This window comes from Ostrea edulis, chromosome 3 (assembly GCF_947568905.1).
Source record: "Ostrea edulis chromosome 3, xbOstEdul1.1, whole genome shotgun sequence".
Taxonomy (NCBI): Eukaryota; Metazoa; Mollusca; class Bivalvia; order Ostreida; family Ostreidae; genus Ostrea; species Ostrea edulis.
In genome coordinates, this window is record NC_079166.1 from 35263504 (window position 1) to 35282559 (window position 19056).

General features: G+C 33.4%; 2 protein-coding genes and 2 long non-coding RNA genes across 6 annotated transcripts in view; 3 read left to right on the top strand and 1 right to left on the bottom strand.

The window, feature by feature from the left end:
- Window positions 1-19056, top strand: part of LOC125675752 (uncharacterized) — a 167058-nt gene that overhangs the window by 17382 nt on the left and 130620 nt on the right. The gene's annotated exons all lie outside the window — the stretch shown is intronic.
- On the top strand, window positions 86-2497 carry LOC130053385 (bifunctional 3'-5' exonuclease/ATP-dependent helicase WRN-like). Its single transcript, XM_056160544.1, has 2 exons — window positions 86-622; window positions 1243-2497. The coding sequence occupies exons 1-2, from the start codon at window positions 519-521 to the stop codon at window positions 1784-1786; spliced, it is 648 nt and encodes a 215-aa protein (XP_056016519.1). The 5' UTR covers window positions 86-518; the 3' UTR covers window positions 1787-2497.
- Window positions 2591-9295, bottom strand: LOC125675761 (uncharacterized). The gene is made up of 5 exons (XR_008801962.1): window positions 6962-9295; window positions 6411-6549; window positions 4724-4845; window positions 4294-4492; window positions 2591-3591 (listed from the first exon to the last, which is right to left on the bottom strand). It is a non-coding gene; the product is annotated as an uncharacterized LOC125675761 (long non-coding RNA).
- Window positions 15751-16787, top strand: LOC130053390 (uncharacterized). The gene is made up of 2 exons (XR_008801967.1): window positions 15751-16077; window positions 16385-16787. It is a non-coding gene; the product is annotated as an uncharacterized LOC130053390 (long non-coding RNA).

Below are 19056 nucleotides of genomic sequence, written 5' to 3' on the forward strand. Positions count from 1 at the left end.
AGGCTAATGTCTTCGCTAGCCAAGGCTGACGATCCACGGTGTTTCTTTATCCACCCTTGGCAGATTTAGTAGCTTTAACCGCGCCGCCTATCGGCTGTAAAGTGTTAAGTCCCTTGGCATTACTAATTTTTATCCAATGAAAATCCGTCTTACTTTCATTCTTCATAATAAACATAATAAACATGGCGGCCTGCACGAAACATGCTGAAATTTGTAATCGGTTTCAGTTAGAATGCCTAACAGAGACCCAGAATAGAAGTATACTATCGCTCCAACAAGGACGTGACGCGTTTCTGAGTACAAGAACTGGTAGTGGAAAATCGCTGACGTACGAATGTTTCCCACTTGTATACCCCAAGACATGCCTATTAGTTATTGCACCTCTTATTAGTATCATGACTGAACAGTGTTCGAAATTAAGAAAACTCGGTTTTAAAGCAACATACATTGGTAGAGATTCTTTGGAGAACACTGTAATAGAACATGGATGATTCGATTTTGTTTATGGAAGTCCAGAGATGTTCCTAGCCAGTAATAAGTGGCGTGAGATGTTGAATTCAATTATCTACCAGGAAAGATTGAAGCTGATTGTAGTTGACGAAGCGTACATCGTTTTACAATGGTAATTTATTAATTATTCAATTGATACTGCAATAACACACTCTTAAAACTTATGGATTAAAATGTTTGATGTCTGCAATCCCTTTGAGTATAGTACATTTGAAAAGCTATAAGAATTGACCCCATTTTGGAGGGGAACAGTCATTTCACATACAGTAATGTATGTAAAACAAACAAAACGTGCAGGTCTCAAACTCATTATCATATGATCTTATTAATCTTTGCATTAATTGTCTGTTTATATGTGATCTTTTAAAGATGACATTATATTGAAGTCAATAATTTTAGGCATTAATGGTGCACTTCAGTTTCAATGATTACAATAGAACATGGTTATAATAAACACACTAATAGATATTCCCGCTTACTATTAAGTGATCTTCTTTACCTCAAAGTGTCAAATTAACTAATCTTATAACAAAGTAAATATTTAGGTCCCTAGGATTCTGCTATAAGCCTCTATTACTGTGCATGACAATGTAGTATCCCACACTAAGCTCAAAGACAATTGTAGTTTTTCAAATCAAGCTTGATTCCTTTAATAAACTAACCAGTATACATCTGTATATCTAGATATTTTGTGTAAAACTAAACAACTAATGTTGATTTATTTTATTCCAGGGGTGAAGGTTCAAATCAAGTGGAACCATTTAGGAAATGGTTTTCACAGATTGGACAGTTAAGGTCACTATGTCCTACAGTACCACGTCTTGCTCTAACAGCAACTTCAGGGCCCTCAAATAGGAGAAAGATAATGAGAATGTTGTGTTTTCGTATAGGATGCGAGGTTATCTCAGAATCCCCAGACCGACAAAACATTAAAATATCCCTTCAAATACCAAATAATGACAATATTGAGTCCACATTCATGTCGTTGCTGGATGACTTAAAAACATTAAAAGAAAGGCTTCCAAGGCACATTATATTTTGTGAAACAACATCCGCAGTTTCTAAAGTGTATGCTGCTTTCAACAAATTCTTCAATAAAAATAACGAACACTTTGAAATGTATCACAGCAAAATACCTGAAGCCAAAAAATATGAAATCCGGGTTGATATGGCTGAAGATGGCCGTATTCGAATACTAATCTTCACCAATTCTGCAGGAATGGATGTTAACTTCCATGGGGCAAAAAACATCATACATTATGGATCGCCTAGGTAAATTGACACATTTGTTCAACAGATGGGACGTGGAGGACGGGACGGATCATTAGCCAATGAATTCATTCTTTACAAGGCACATACAGGACACTTGAAACATTTCAAATTGTGTAAAGATAATGCAGAATGTAGACGCAAGTTATTATGTGAGGAATATGTTCATAACTCCGTTTCACAACTGTTGTGATGTTTGTGAGCAAAATTGTGAGTGCAGTCATGCAGAATGCCCAAGAACACACCCTGCATTCAACAAACATTACGAAGATGCTAATTCAGAATAGGAGATGAAAAAGTATACCAATGAAGGTGAGAAATCATCGTTGCATCATAAACTCAATCTGCTAAAATATGAGCTCTCTGATTTTCATTCAACACCGATGATAACAGCAGATGTCATTTGTGGATTAACAGGTGATGTGATTGACAACATTGTGAAAAATTGTGACTTAGTATTTAGTCCCGATGATGTCATGAGAAAATTTCCAATATGAAACAAGACATTGCAATTTAAATATGTTCACCTGTATCAGATGTGTTTGGGGATACAGATATGTATACAACTGAGCTAAGTGGGGATGAATTTTAACATGGTGCAAACATGGAAAAGTGCACTAATTACATTTACTTCTATTTTCTGAACTTGTTACACGAATTGTACTTGCTGATTATTTGATTTTCTAAAGTGCATTTGAAATAAACTACATCACAATCAATGATTTACTTTTATTATTTAAATATGTAATGCAGATACCAACATAACCATCTCTTCATCAGAGCACAAATATCTCATAACAATATACAAGTACTCGTAAAATTTGCAACATTTAATATGTTGTACAGCTTTAACAAATTCAATAAAATGAATACTATTATGTAAATCATCCTGCAGGTTCATGTTAGATTATAATAACTTTCTTCTAGAAATCCTAATGTCTGGAATGGACAGCAATTTTTCGTTACTGCCGAATTAAAGTGTTTCATAGCTTAGTCTTTCTTTATTCATTGTTAACCATTTATGAAGTTCCCCAACAATGATATTCAGAGACAGGTCTTTGAATCCAGTAAATGATGACTATTGCCGTCCTGATACAATGTCGAAGACAGAGACAAGTTCAGAAGCCATAGCGGAAATGTTTAGTAGTTTAGATAAAGTTGGACGTTTCTTCCCGCTTTGTTTTTTGTCACATTCCATTTGAATATTGCTCTTGATTTCATCCTGGACTTGGATGGCAAGTGCGGTTTTTCTTACACCTGAGAATGTTGTGTTGGCACCTTGTACATACACAGCTTTTTCACAGTATGTACAAGTAGTTCTACTAAATTATTGCATGAAATATTATTTCCCAGACCACCTTGCAAATTTGTGGAACAGTTCCATTTGTACTTGTAAGCCATTCTCGGGGTGAGTAAGCAGAAACGGTTTGCCATGTAACGAAATAACGAAAGTTGATATTTGGTATGATTTCCAGCCCTTGATAACAGCATCTGCAATTTTGCATTATTGAGAACCCTATCACCATCCCCCATTTGATAAGCGTCCTTTGTATCGCGTAGAGGGAGAACACCTTTCATGAAGGATGCATGGTATAAAGCAACATGATTCAGTTTGGATGATGTGTTTTCAAGTTCTCCCAGATCAGCCATTCCATTTCGCTTTTGCAAATGTTTTTTTTATACCAGTTAATGTTTTGTACTTCCTATTACAAGGCTGGCAAATGAATTTCTTCTGGTGACTGTCTTACATGGTATTTAGGTGGTTCACTTAAGCACCTAGTGCCTGAGCCTTCATAGAGATGACATTCAATGCTAAAAAAGAGAGTGGTTTGGTTATAAAACAAATATCACTTAAGAAATAAAAAAAAATATATAAAATATCTTATCCATAAACAACAAGAGGCCCATGGGCCACATCGCTCACCCGAGTCACCTTGGCTCAAAGTTAAAGATATTTCATATATATTCGCATGCAAAACTTGCATCCTTATTGTGGCCCCAACCCACTCCAGGGGGCCTTGGTATACACAAAATTGAATTTGTACTATGTCATGATGCTTTTGTGCAAATGTAAAATTCTTTAGCCCAATAGTTCTTGAGGAGAATTTTTGAAAAGATTTTATTCTATTTATTAGTTATGTCAAATTTTGATCCCTTATTGTGGCACCATCCTAACCCCAGGGGTCATGAATTTAACAAACTTGAATCTGCACTATGTCAAAACGTTCCAGCTCTTCTGGTCCAGTGGTTCTTAAGAAGAAGATTTTTCAATGACCCCACAATATTTTTGCATTTTTGTGATTATCTCCCCTTTAAAAGTGGGAATGGCCCTTCATTTGTACAAACTTGAAAGCCCGTCACCTAATGATGCGTTTTGCTAAGTGTGTTTATAATTGGCTCAGTGGTTGAAAATGTAAAAAGTTTACAGACAGACGACGGACAACAGGCGATCAGAAAAGCTCACTTGAGCTTTCAGCTCAGGCGAGCTAACAAGTTAGTATATACATGCATTACCATCTGATGATTTAATGTATTGATCCAAAATCCCTCGTGCAATGGAGTAAATGAACTGGCACTGTTCTTCTTTAGAAAGACCCTCAAACAATGGCTGTTTGAATTTGATTCTTCCTCAACATCTTTTATCTCCAAATACTCCAGTGCAGTTGCAACTAAATGTGCGTCAAGGCAGTCTTCCACGAATGCAAAGTGTGACCTGCAATTTGTTTTAAATGTAATGAATACAAAACAAAAAAAATGATGTACTGGTGTGTACTAGTACTACACTGTATAACTGTATAGTTAAGTCAATTTGGTCACCTGATACAATTACTAAACCTCCAATTTCTTTTTATCAGACCCATTTTGTCAAGTGGTCAAATTTGTAGTGTCATGTGAGACAAGGACATAATGTGAATACATGTATATTTAGATATACAGTACATACCTGTATTTACCAATTATTTCTACAGCACCATGGACATCAATTCTTCCGACTCGGTTCCTAAGGAATGCTAGACTTCCTCTGTCTCCCGCGGAAGATATCTTGTAGAAAGTTTGATAGATAAACTATTGAAACAAAAATAATTTATTATTACTTTTTGCATTTATGTTAAAAAAAAACATGAAACATTTGTAACTCATGTAAATAATTTTCATGAATACATACATGAAAATCAATTTATGAAATTATTTACCATTAAAATGTGCATAAAAATATTTGGAAAACTTTGAAAACAAGTACCTGGAATATTTTAATATTTACAATTCTGCTATAAATCCAATTACGCATGTTAGTAAGTAAACACAAAACAAAAAAGGTCGTTATTATGAACATAAGGAATAGTGAATGAAACAATTCAAATTGAAACAAACAATAATTATCTATCTGTACCATCCATCGTAGTATAATTGTCTTGAATGACAGATGAACAGACATGGTACCAAAGATGGAATACAGTAGGAAATTGTTTGAAAATGCATTGTTCTCAAGTTCTACATCGAGTCTCAAAAAAGTATGGACAGATGGACAGCGACAATATCTTGATTAACGACCCAAATATATCGTTATCTTCATTCTTTATAAAACTATATGTAGATGCAATAAACTAGACCTGTCAAAACACCAACACCCCCACCATATTGAGAAGAAGTTTTAAAAGTTGTAAAACATTTGTAAAAGGTTGTTTAAAATTGTCTATTCTAATTGAAATTATCAGGTGCACATATTTAGATGGTGATTATCAGCTTATCACATGTTCCAGCTTTAAGATCAAACCATACGAGATGAAGTCTGAAAAAAAAATTTCTACAACTGACAGGAAAATAATGACAATTCCAATATAACACCCCTTTCGTGGGATAAGAAAAGGAAAGAACATGTCTTTTTAAAGCTGTCAAAATGCAATAACACAATTGAACTGGAAATGCTGAACTGTGGGGAAAAAATACCAATAACAAGTTCAGCATTCTGTGTAGGCCTTCAGGTCTGTGAATAACACCAGCTAACTGATTGAAATATGTAGTACCATTCAACATAGCCAGTTGAGAATGTTCAATAAATTTGGGTAGACAACTCGCATACTTCTTGAGGCAATTCACATTATTGACAAGAATATTGGTAATATGAAATATGAAGTGTTCCTCTAGAAAAGAGCAGTCATCAACACTTTGAACAAATACGCTGTTATCTAATCGACATATCTCGATTAACGACCCAAATATATTGTTATCTTCATTCTTTAGAAAACTATATGTAGATGTAATAAACTAGACCTGTCAAAACACCCCCCCCCATCATATTGAGAAGAAGTTTCAAAAGGGGATGCTTACTCCTCCTAGGCACCTGCTCCCACCTCTGGTGTGTCCAGGGATCCGTGTTTGCCGAACTATCTATTTTGTATTACTTGTAGGAGTTATGAGATTGATCACTGTTCGTTATCTTCACCTTGCATCTAATAATTGGTAATCATCGGCTAAAGCCTCATTTACAATTCTTTTTTCTAAACCAACGAGCAGGAACCAATGCCATTATTTATGTCTTCGCTCAACACTAATATGTGAGGGATTTCTGCTAATATCTATATTACCCCCTATGGTATCACTTGACTGCACTGACACAGACGTCCTCATACCTGATTCCTCAATTTCGGCCTTCTCCCGTATTATTAATTTTTCAATATGTTGCATCTGTCGTTTCAAAAGTTCTTGCTTTTGCTTTGCTGCAGATGATGTTGACACACAGAATCCAAGTTTATTCAGGGAGGCTATTGTCTGAAAATTGCATGTAATAAAATGCACTATTAATATTTACTTAATTTTCTAAATTGCATCTAAAATAAGATGTGTGAATCGGTGGAATACATGTGCACACAATACTTGTAGCACAAATTGAGACATTTCACTTATAGTATTTTGACATCATAAACAAGAGGCTCATAAGCATTATCGTTCACCTAAGTATAATGGAGTCCATGTCCTTTAGATTGGTTTAATCAACGAATTTAGCATTGTCATAACCACTGTGCATGCATATTATTGTCACAATACACAGGAGTAAAGCAAATATTTTCTGTGGAAGTAAAGGAGATTGGCTAAGATTTCATAAATTTTTACCATATGACCATATTGGTCAAAACCTTAAGCCTAATTTATTAAGGCAGGGGTCATAAATGTTACAACTTACTAAGAAAGCTTCACGGACATCACAATCATGTATTCATATTATCCTCCACTACTGTGAATAACGAAGATTTTCTGAAATTGAATACATGTTCACTTAATGACCATATTTGCTCCTCCCCCTCAAGCCTGAATCTCTGACATAGGGGCCATGAATTAAAAACAAATATGTAAAAGGCTTATTCATGTTATTGGGCATCATAATTAGGCATTTATGTATTAATTGGCCTTGTAGTTTTCAAGAAGAAGTTTAAAAATGTAAAATGTATTAACAAACGATGACAGAAACATATCATAGGCAATAGGTCCCCCGAGTGAACCAAGATACCTAAATATTGCTAATTGTCTTCACTTGTCAATTAACTAATAGAAGAAACTCTCACAGCTAGTACCAATATGTCGTATCTTATAAAAAGCTGCTAGACATAGAACATCAATGGACATAATGCTAAAAATTGTGGTTTTTATTCATTCAAATAATTCAATGTTATGAGAGACAATTCAGCTTAAGCAAATCATATTCAATTAAACTAAAATTCGGCTCTCGGAAATTGATATTGTTAATTGATACCTCATCTGTGGCACCACCTCGGTCAAGACCTTGTGTAATTATGTGATGCAAAGAAGACATGTGTTTGTTCCAAAAGTTTAACAACACAGCTGAACCCACAGATGTTCCAACCTCCGAGTCCTTCACCAATGTTTAAACAATTCTGTAAGGCAGGGGTGCTTGAAGTTGAAGATCGTGATTAAAAAAGATCTATGCTGAAAGTGGCCAAGCTGTCACAGTTAATATGTCTCAAAATTGATTTCGTTTAGTAGACACAACAGATGCCATTTCCTTGTTGACATCTTTCAAAAGACATGTATATATGTGTGGTTTTAAGCTTGAAGAATAAATTATTCTTGCAAGTTTGTCTTTCGATGCCTTTGTCCTGTACAGAACCTATGTGGTGAAAAATAAAGTAGCAACTATAAACCCATAAAATTTAAATTAGTCAAGTTATAGTTATGGAGACTCAAGCTCCTACCCTCTCAGGTGCAGATCATACAGCCGAGTAGCTAAGTACTTCGTTACTAGCTTGAAAACACGAATATGTATTTAATTGCTGTTACAAAATTTAGAAATTCATTTCAAAATTAAGGATTATCTCCCTCACACATAGCTCTTATCCTTAGACGAACTCGACTCCACTTTTTTGGCACACTGTTTTTCCCTAAAATAGCTATAAAACTTCAGTGTTATTTCGGATTTCAAACATTTCGGTTGAGCATCACTGAAGAGACATTATTTGTCGAAATGCGCATCTGGTGCATCAAAATTGGTACCGTATAAGTTTTACATTATGACCCCTGGGTCGAGGCCTCTGCTGGTGGACTGTTAGTCTCCGAGAGTCTGTACACCCCAGTAGCTAAGTACTTCGTTACTAGCTTGAAAATACGGATGTATTTTTAATTGCTGTTACAAAATTTAGAAATTCATTTCAAAATTAAGGATTATCTCCCTCACGCATAGCTCTTATCCTTTGACGAATTTGACTCCATTTTTTTGGTATACTGTTTTTCCCTAAAATAGCTCTAAAACTTCATTGTTATTTCGGATTTCAAACATTTCGGTTGAGCATCACTGAAGAGACATTATTTGTCCAAATGAGCATCTGGTGCATCAAAATTGGTACCGTATAGGTTTTACAATATGTATGTATGATTCATTATGACAGAACAAAAACACAGTACAGAAATTGTTTTAAATCATTCAAATTTCATTCAACCAAGAAGTAGCTTTACAGGGGTTTATTAATTCACCTATCTGGAAACAGTTAACACCCCACCCCCCGCATTTCAACTTTATTTTGACATTTTTCCCCTTTCTTTTCATTATGAAAGAAATTATTCATTTTCTGGTTGGCGACTCCATCCTCCCGCTTTTTTTGTGACAGTCTGCTGTCATCCTATGTTACTGTATCAAAATGTTTTGTTGTCAAAATTAGAATAGAATCTAGCCCACTGCTGGCAGAATCTGAATTTGGTCAACCATTCTGTTTAAGTTTTGAAACAAATTTTTGCTTTTCATCCCCCCATGTTTTGGGGGGATAAGGGGGGATGCTAATAGAAAATTGATTTTATGCCCCCTGTAAAAACTATACTTTGTGCATAAACATGTCCAGTAGTTCCACTGTTTATATTTTACACATGTATGATTGTAGGTCTTACCTTCAATTCTGGAGAAAAGAGTTGCTTCTTTTATTTCTTTTTACCTCCTGCTCCACCAATTGATCAAGCACCCCGAGGTATCACTGAAAATTGTGCGTCTTTGTTTTTTTCGATAAAATACCGTGACATAGCCTACACGGCATTTCAACAATGGGGGTTGCCATTAATGTTTACGCGCTATTTGTAAGGCTCGATTTCATTGGATGCCCTGGAATCTCAGGGCGCGTTATTTTGAAAGCTACTAAATCTGCAAAGGGTGAAAAGAGGAACACCGTGGATCGTCACGCTTGGCTAGCGAAGATGACAGGCCAAATTCTAACCCGATTAACCAAATAAGTGTTTCACTAATGTTTTCTTTTACAATGACATAATGAATAAAAGGTATTAAAAGTATGATCAGAAAATAGATCCACGGACTTTATGGCTCACTTGCGCAGCTTATATATATATATATATATATATATATATATATATATATATATGTCTTCGCTCAGCACTGAAAAGGCCACAACACTGTTGGTTATTTAACACTCAAATTTTCGATGCAACCCGCGTCTTTATCAAGAGACATATATTACATAAACAAATAACACGTAAAAACGACAAGTATCAATAATCTACATTGGTAACAAGAGTGATACACTGTTGTACTGAGTAATAGAAATGTGGTTTCGCTGTAAAGCGTGTTTACTGACGATGGTGTAGAGAGTTTGTACCATGGTCGGGTCTGGATGAAAATAGAATTATTTTTAAAAATAACAGAAATCAAATAAATTTAGAGGGAAAACTTCCAAACAATGTGATTATGGAATAAAATGGTTGAAAGATAATGATTTAGAGTGATTAAGTTCTAAACAATATTTGGTAGTCCGTACCATCGATGATTCGGATATGGTAAACAGTGCTGACAACGAAAAATAATATGATTGCCAGAAGAACACGATTAAACAACAAACACTGTCAATCAAAAGACACAGATCTAGCATTAAAACCTACAATCCAAGAGGTGAATATAAATTTCTTTACTGGCCTTGTATCTTCTCAGATCCGACACTTTAAGAAAGTAGGGTGTTGTTGGGGTTTTGTATATATATATATATATATATATATATATATATATATATATATATATATATATATATATCTGATAATATATATATATATATATTATCAGACAATGTCAAAATATTGGCCCATGGGCCACGTTGCTCAACTGAACAACTGTATTAGTGTCGCAACTAATTTGTTTTTTTCCCAGGATAATGTTTGCAATAACATATTGAACAGAGTTTGATCATTTTATTAATATAGTTTTGAGATGTCGTGTTAAACAAAAACAAATTCAGTTTATTTAAATTTATCACATCACATTGTCTAATTATGAATTGCTACCGTGAACATCAGATTTATTATCACAACTAATAACTCTTTTTAAAAGAAACTTTCGAAACAATAGTTGTTTTGATTAGTGAGATCCTTCGAACAATATCAGGAATAGGTCGATAGGACCCACATATCACCTGAACAACTATAGTAGTGTCGCAAATAAAAACTGTTTCTCGCGAAACCTTTGATACACACATGCAAAACAGAAATTTATAAATAATTGAGGAGCAATATAAAAAAGAGGTTCATGGGACTTATGGTGTACCTGACTAATAGTTGTGTTCTCATGAGGTTTTTGTGAGCAAAATACAGTGGGTTTTATCATCAAATGTTTAAGGAAGAAGACTACAAGTATGATATACATCGCTCATCTGAACAACATTTGATTATCAAATCTTATCTGAAGATCTTCTCACTATGTAATTAAATCCAAAAGTCAAGACAGACAACCTCCTCATTGGTCGTTACGGAATCATATCTAATCATTAAGGTCTACATCGTTGTACAATCTTACTAAAACCTATTAGTATCATGTACAAAAATGAATTCATATTCCTATATTTTGTAATTACAAGAAAAGATATTGGAATTACGAGGAATGATCTCGTAATTACATTAGCATCACTGAAGAGACATTATTTGTCGAAATGCGCAGCTGGTGCATCAAAATTAGTACCGTATAAGTTTTACATTACAAGAAAAAATATCGAAAAAATATCGTTATTACATTGCATCTAGTGATTGCGAGAAGACCTCGTCATTATTTATAAGGTAATTATCCTGATTATAAGAAAATTTATATGTATATAAAGCGGAGTTCCGCATTCGACTTATTGATAATCTTGCAAGCGTTTGATTTGGTAAACAGGAACATTTGCGAGGTGAATTATTTGATTGAAATGTTATTATGCCATTTTTGGATAATCTTTTCATGCTCGATTGTTGGAAATAAAAAGATACTCAACAAATCGAAATGGTCTTATTCAAAGTGTGTGTGTGACAGTACATATTGTCGTTCAGTGTTGCATGATTTTGTTACGGATAGTTTAGGGTTCCCACAGGAACGCTAAATACCTATACTTTTCGGTACGTCCCGGCCCGCATAAATTTATTTTCGGTCATAATTTTGGTTCCGGAAACACACTTTTAGAAATATAAAATACATATGTTTACGCACATATCTTATGGGTTTTGTTTTGTTCTTCAGGTTATACAACAAAAACCAAAAAATGTCAGATCAACAGTTGTTTATTTTTGTTTTATTAAGTAGGTTTTATCTCCAAATCAAAGGATTGTAAACTGGAGATGTGAAACCTGTATAGATAGACTTGTTAAATGACTCCTTCTGCAACATATATCGAAACAAATCCTCACCATTATCAAATGTACATGTAGCATCAAGTATCTCAATAGGAATGAAACTTGTTGAAATAAGTTTTAAATTTTCATTTTTATACATCTAGACTATATACACAGACGTCATCTTCCCAAGCCAAGGGTTTCTGATCCCTTGATCGAACAGGCAGAACAAATGCAGATTTACTAGCATCACAGAATCTGATATTCATGGAAATTAATGAAATCATATGCTAGAAAGTAATTAGAAAAGTGCATTTATGTACTTATGGAGAAAGTACTAACACAAGCCACAAGGCCATCCATATTCAGTTGAGTTTTTTCCACTAAAGTTGGATTAATCGAAAAAGAAAGAAATGAAATGAAAGGGTGGTGTAAACTAGATTATGACTTAAGTAACACCATTTCCTGGTACCTTGCATCTTTAGTTGCCACACAAAACAATTTAGAAATATTTAGTACATATGTATGTGGGTATCTAATAAAAATCAGTGTCAAGAAAATGTTGAGAAAAGAATGCATACCCACTCATTAATTTACTACAGTTAAATGTAGCTGCTACAGTTCCTATTTAATGTTTCCATGGAGACAAAACAGTCAGATTACCAACATTTTCATAACAAGGCTTTTGGACTAGCTATCTCTGGACAAAACTGACTCAACTGAGTATAAGTAGCAAAAATACTTGTAGTTTAAAATGTAAATGAAAAGAAATCTAAATAACCAACATAATGTCTCCATGGACGTAGGTTGTTATAACAATTAAACTACAAATTGAATTCTTTCTTAATTAGTATATTTTAACCAGCCTATGAATAGAAAGATAAAGTTATGATATTATAGAATCAATGTACTAAAGTACATTGAATTGTTTTCAATGATTATGGTTGCTGGCCCTATCATTTCCATAGTAGCACATTTTTCTTCATAGTTTCCCTCTTTGTAATAATTAAATTGAAATGATTAAGCAGAATCATATAATGCTTTTACAGGAAATACCTAGAGATAAATATGTAATAAAAATTCTATTCAATACAAAGTAATTCAAACACATTCAAAAAATTTGATTTTCATTTTAAATGTAATAATCTTCTACCAATGCCTTTTGACTTGAAGATTCTTTTATGGCTAATCCCTGGAAATTATGAAAATTGTATTTTTTAACAATCATTAAGATTATGACAGAACACTTTCACTTAACAATAGGCACACACGTTTCTACTTCTTGACACAAAGCAGTTTTATAGTCAGCGGTTTTTTTCCTTCAAAACTTAAAGGAACGATATACATGTCATGTATCTTATAATGGTTGCTATGGTAACAAAAAAATATTCATTTACATTGCTAATTTAAGCAGACTTTTACATCAATTTATATGTTCAAATATAATATGACAATGAGTTTACACTATCACATGGTAGTAAGCAGACCTGTAATGCTTTCTGATACAAATTAGCATACTAGTTTACTTATTAAAACCTTGTTATAAAATACTGAAATATGGTTGCTATTTGAACTGAAATATTCCATAACATGAGAATACATGATATTTATCATTGGTTATGCCAAATTTAATAGATTAATGATATTATATTGATAAATTATTAAAAGTTGACTCATAGATTTATATTATGACATTTTTCATATTACCATGCAAACCAATTTTTCAAGCTATATAATTTTATTTAGCAAAATAAGACATTGGTCGTTTTTTTTTTATAATTTGCACACAATGGGATTAATTAATTCATATATAACTTTCATTGATGTATGTTGTTGTGTTTTCCTGTAAATGATGTCATAAAATGGCTTAAAATTGATTTTTTCCAAAAATTGTCAAGATGTTAAAACATTGATTTTTCAACTTCAGTAACATTAGGTAATCCAATATTGATTTATTTATGTTTTATTATGTATTCATTATGCTGAACCTAATCTTTAAGCAACCAATAGAGAAATGTGTACATCAGTAAAATTAATTTGTTTATGTTTAATCAAAAACAGGCCAAAAGCAAGCATTTTTAAGCATCTTGGGAACTGTTTTCAAAGTGTTCTTGTTACCATGGCAACGATACCTCAATTATGAATCTTGGTACCAAATTCTGTGAGAGGGTATCAAATAATCACTATATTCCAAATTTCAGCAAAATCGGTGAAGGTACCTATCCACCCCTATAATAAAAATTTTGATGCTTACAGAGAATGGCTCTTACGAGTCATTCTCTGTAAGCATCAAAATATGTGGAAAACGACCGACACGGATTTTGACGAAATTTTACACAAAGTATACATAATTCAGTCTTTTATTCTCTCATATCTACGTATGTAAAATACAGATATTCTATGAATTAAAGGTATGAAAAAAAATTCTATCTTTCAGATCACGTGACTTTTATCTTTCATATCCCATGATGTAATAATCAATACACAACTTGCCTGCAGCATATCTTGATTGACGAACACGAACATTAGCGTCTGCAAAGCTCTTGTACAAACAATGACATAATGTAATGTCCCTGATAATCTCCTTGAAAAACTACCGCACAATCAATAACAGTCACAAATTCCTCATATCGAAAATGCTGTCGAGTACATCTATGTCATCCGGTGCATTATGCTAGTTCACAGAAACCCAGCCCACACGGTCAACTACTTCTAGGCCTATCTCCACATTCACTCTGCCAACGTCTACTGTCTATCTATGTGTCTCAGGTGAAACAAGTGCATCCAATGTCCATGGGACTCGAGTCCTTGCACGTGTGGAAAACAAAACTCTATCCATGCCCATATCCACCGATCAAAACCACTTGAAATCTCTCTTCACACACTTGTCATTAAATAACTGTTCAATTAAAATCAATAGCAATACACCTTTAAGAAGAAAGCTTGCAGTTGTGGATTCAGATTCTGATTAGGTCTGTCAAAATGTTTCGCGAGATGGACTACCGAGTGACGTCACGCATCACCCTGATTATTGATTTATTGTGTACTTATTCAAAGAGGAATAACTCTAATACAATTCCCTTATACACTCGTCGGCCGATTTTTTTTTTTTATCAGCAACGTAGTTGCCAAAATGAAGGTCGTAGAATTCGATTCTGGTGTTATTTTTTTATGCAGAGCGAAAAATTAATTAATTGGAAAATTCCCCAAATGGCGTCGCTAGGAACAAGGAAAACTGAAAATTTCTAGAAATATGAGAGAAAAATACCCTCTTATGAGTTGCCATGAAATATTAAGGTGATTCCATCCTCGGGGTTGCAAAAAAGCGGTATAACCCTCGACAAAGCCTCGGCTGTCACAACTGTTTTGCAACCCTTGGGAGGAATCACCTTATATTCCATGGTTACTCATAAGAGAGTTTTATAATCATGATACCTTTAAAAATGTGCTTTGACTCGTGTTTTCATGGTAACAAGACATCCGATTTTGTGCAAAGACGTGAGCCTCAGTACATGTTGAATTTTCTTTTCTAAAAATGTCCATATTCATTTTTCATCAACTTCCCATTGCTATTTAATTAAGCTATGTTGTGTGTAATTTTTGAAAATAAAACCAATTTGCTGCAACGCCTTAACACGAAATATATGCCCTCGAATGCCAAACAATTCCACTGAAAATGAGAGAAAATTCTTTCAATTTTGTGCGGAAACACAACAACTGGTGGATCGTTCTTACATTGATAAATGCGTATCGTATATACTAGAATAACATATGAAATCATTAAAAATGTCATATTTCATTTAAGAAAATAAATTGATTTTAAAATTTGCGCTATTGCGAAAATATGCGAGTTTTTTCCGAAATCTAGATCATCTCGACTCTTGACTGCAATGCGTATTCCATGTATATTCATGATCAAGAAAAGTTACGTCCCTTTTCCGAAGTGAAAGTACAAATTTGTGAATTGTGATTTGGATATTTTGAGCTGATTTAAGTCTTAAAATCAACTAGAATTTTTCATTTCACACTTAAGTGTTTGTGGTAGATCGTTATGCTCTTGGTGGGAAGCTTTCAATGATGATGTATCAGTGGATTTACGTTGCGATCGTGATTACAACAAGGATAACTTGTATGCAAACACTTCTGGGAAGATTAGCCGAAAAAGAAACACACAGGTGTCATTAAATGTGTCCAATGCCGTTGTCATAACAATTCAGATCCGTAAGTACTTTACTATCATTCATTTTGCCTCAGTTTGTAAAATAACTAGACAGTAAACAAATACACTATACATATTCATATGCAATTCATCGTTGAATATAAACTTAAAGCAAAATCTTGTACATGAGAAATACCTGTGTCGATAGGTGTTTGTGAATAAGATTGATCACATTAACTTTAACGTTTGTAAATATTCATAAATCTGTCAATTTAATTTCATTTTGAAATCTACAATTGCTCATTCTGATGTTATTTTAAATTTATTAATCAGCAAGAAATATTTATTATTTTTTATATACATTTGTAGCTCTGACTGTCCGGGGTGCATATTCAAGATTGGATGTTCTAAATGAAATTAAGACAGAAATGTTTTTTTGTGAGGAATGTATAAGACTCAGCATCATCATATGACAGCACAGTTGTGGGTCATTAAAATTTATACGGATCCAACATGGCTGTAACTTTTTTAAAGATTGTTCAGTTGAAATGTGTCCACTGAGAAAATCATAGAGGCTCAGACTGCCGGAGCATACTTGATGACCTGTTTTTGAATTTCCCACCCCCTTTCATGGATGGAACTGTACTCAACTGAACAATGCAACTGTACATGTTCATAGTTGACTGAAAAATACTGATATATGTGCAGAAACAAATATTGTGTGTAAGTCATTATTTACAAACTCATTTTTAGATAAAGCTTGAACATATAATTGAAGATTGTTTAATTCCTTTCCTGCACTGACTGAGAGCTTCCCAGCCTGCAATCTAAAATGTACAATTTTAATCTAATAGAAAACAATCAGGATAAGCCTGCCAGAAACAGGAAAACTTTAAATTCATATTCTTAATATAACCAAGATGGATACAAAATATGCTTTTAAAACAAAATATCCCGAATTGGAAGGTGGGCAGTATTTTTTGTAATGCATGCATCTTATAAGTCATTCATCTACATGTATGGCACATAAACCCATATCATAATTTTAATATAAAACCTAAACCTGTTTTAAACAACAGTAATCCCCTACCCCTGTAAATTGTGTTGTTATAAACAATGGATGTGTAGGAAATTTGAATGGGCCTTCACTTTGCATTGTAAATCTTTTTAATGCCGTCATCACAGAATCTGATATTCATGGAAATGAATGAAATTATTTGCAACAAAGTAATTAGAAAAGTGCACTTATGTACTTATGGAGAAAGTACCGACACAAGCCACAAGGCCATCCACATTCAGTTGGTTTTTTTCCACTAAAGTTGGATTAATCGAGAAAGAAAGAAATGAAATGAAAGGGTTGTGTAAGTTAATTGTGACCTAAGCAACTTCATTTTTCTGGTATCTTGCAGCTTTAAGTGACACACAAAACAAATTAAAAATCTGTAGTACATATGTATGTGCGTAGCTGACAAAGATCAGTGTCAAGAAAATGTTGGGAAAATAATGCATACCCAATCATCAATATAATAAAGTTACATGTAAGTGTTGCAGTTCCTATTTAATGTTTCCATGGAGACAAAACAGTCAGATTATACTATCTAGTTCGTCAACACAACCTATCATTGGGTCAAATGCTGTCTGACGTGTTTCATACACATTGCTAGGCCGTTCTTGACACACTGATTTTGACTACGGATAACTCCGTTTACCTGATCAGGATATAGGGTTCACGGCGGGTGTGACCGGTCGACAGGGGATGCTTACTCCTCATAGGCACCTGACCCCACCCCTGGTGTGTCCAGGTGTCCGTGTTTGCCCAACTATCTATTTTGTATTGCTTATGGGAGTTATGAGATTGATTACTGCTCGTTATCTTCGCCTTTGATTACCAGCATGTTTATAACAAGACTTTGGACTAGCTATCTCTGGTCAAAACTTACTCAACTGAGTATAAGTATGTAAAATACTTGTAGTTTAAAATGTAAATGAAAAGAGATGTAAATAGCCAACATAATGTTTCCATGGAATGTAAGTTTCTATAGCAATTAAACTACAAATTGAATTCTTTCTTAATTAGTATATTTTAACCAGCCTATGAATAGAAAGATAAAGTTATGATATTATAGAATCAATCTACTTAACTATATTGAATTGTTTTAAATGATTATGGCTGCTGGCCCTATCTTTTCGATAGTAGCACATTTTTCTTCATATTTTCCCCTTTGTAATAATTAAATTTAAATGATTAAATAGAGTCATATAATGCTTTTACAGGAAGTAAGTAATTTTATCTTGTGAAAACTGAAAAATACATACATTCATAAAATTTCATTTTAAGTTTAAATGTGATGATCTTCTGCCAATGCCTTTTGAATTGAAGATTTTTAAATGTTTGCTTCACCAACTTATGACTAATCTATGGAAATTATGAAATTTGTACTTTATTCAATTATTAAGATTATGACAGAACACTTTCACGTAACAATAGGCACACGCATTTCTGCTTCCTGACACAAATCAGTTTTATAGTCAACACTTCTCATCAAAACTTAAAGAAACCATATACATGTATCTAATATAATGGTTGTTATGATAACAAAAGAATTAATCATTGGTATTAGTAATTTAAGCAGACTTTTACATCAATTTATATGTTCAAATATAATATGACAATGAGTTTACACTATCACATGGTAGTAAGCAGACCTGTAATGCTTTCTGATACAAATTAGCATACTAGTTTACTTATTAAAACCTTGTTATAAAATACTGAAATATGGTTGCTATTTGAACTGAAATATTCCATAACATGAGAATACATGATATTTATCATTGGTTATGCCAAATTTAATAGATTAATGATATTATATTGATTAATTATTAAAAATTGACTCATAGATTTATATTATGACATTTTTCATATTACCATGCGAACCAATTTTTCAAGCTATATAATTTTATTTAGCAAAATAAGACATTGGTCGTTTTTTTTTTTATAATTTGCACACAATGGGATTAATTAATTCATATATAACTTTCAT

Coding starts and splice junctions, on each gene's coding strand:
- LOC130053385 (XM_056160544.1), top strand. CDS start 519: ATGTTCCTAGCCAGTAATAAGTGGCGTGAGATGTTGAATTCAATTATC. Junction 623..1,242: donor GCGTACATCGTTTTACAATG/GTAATTTATTAA, acceptor ATTTTATTCCAG/GGGTGAAGGTTCAAATCAAG.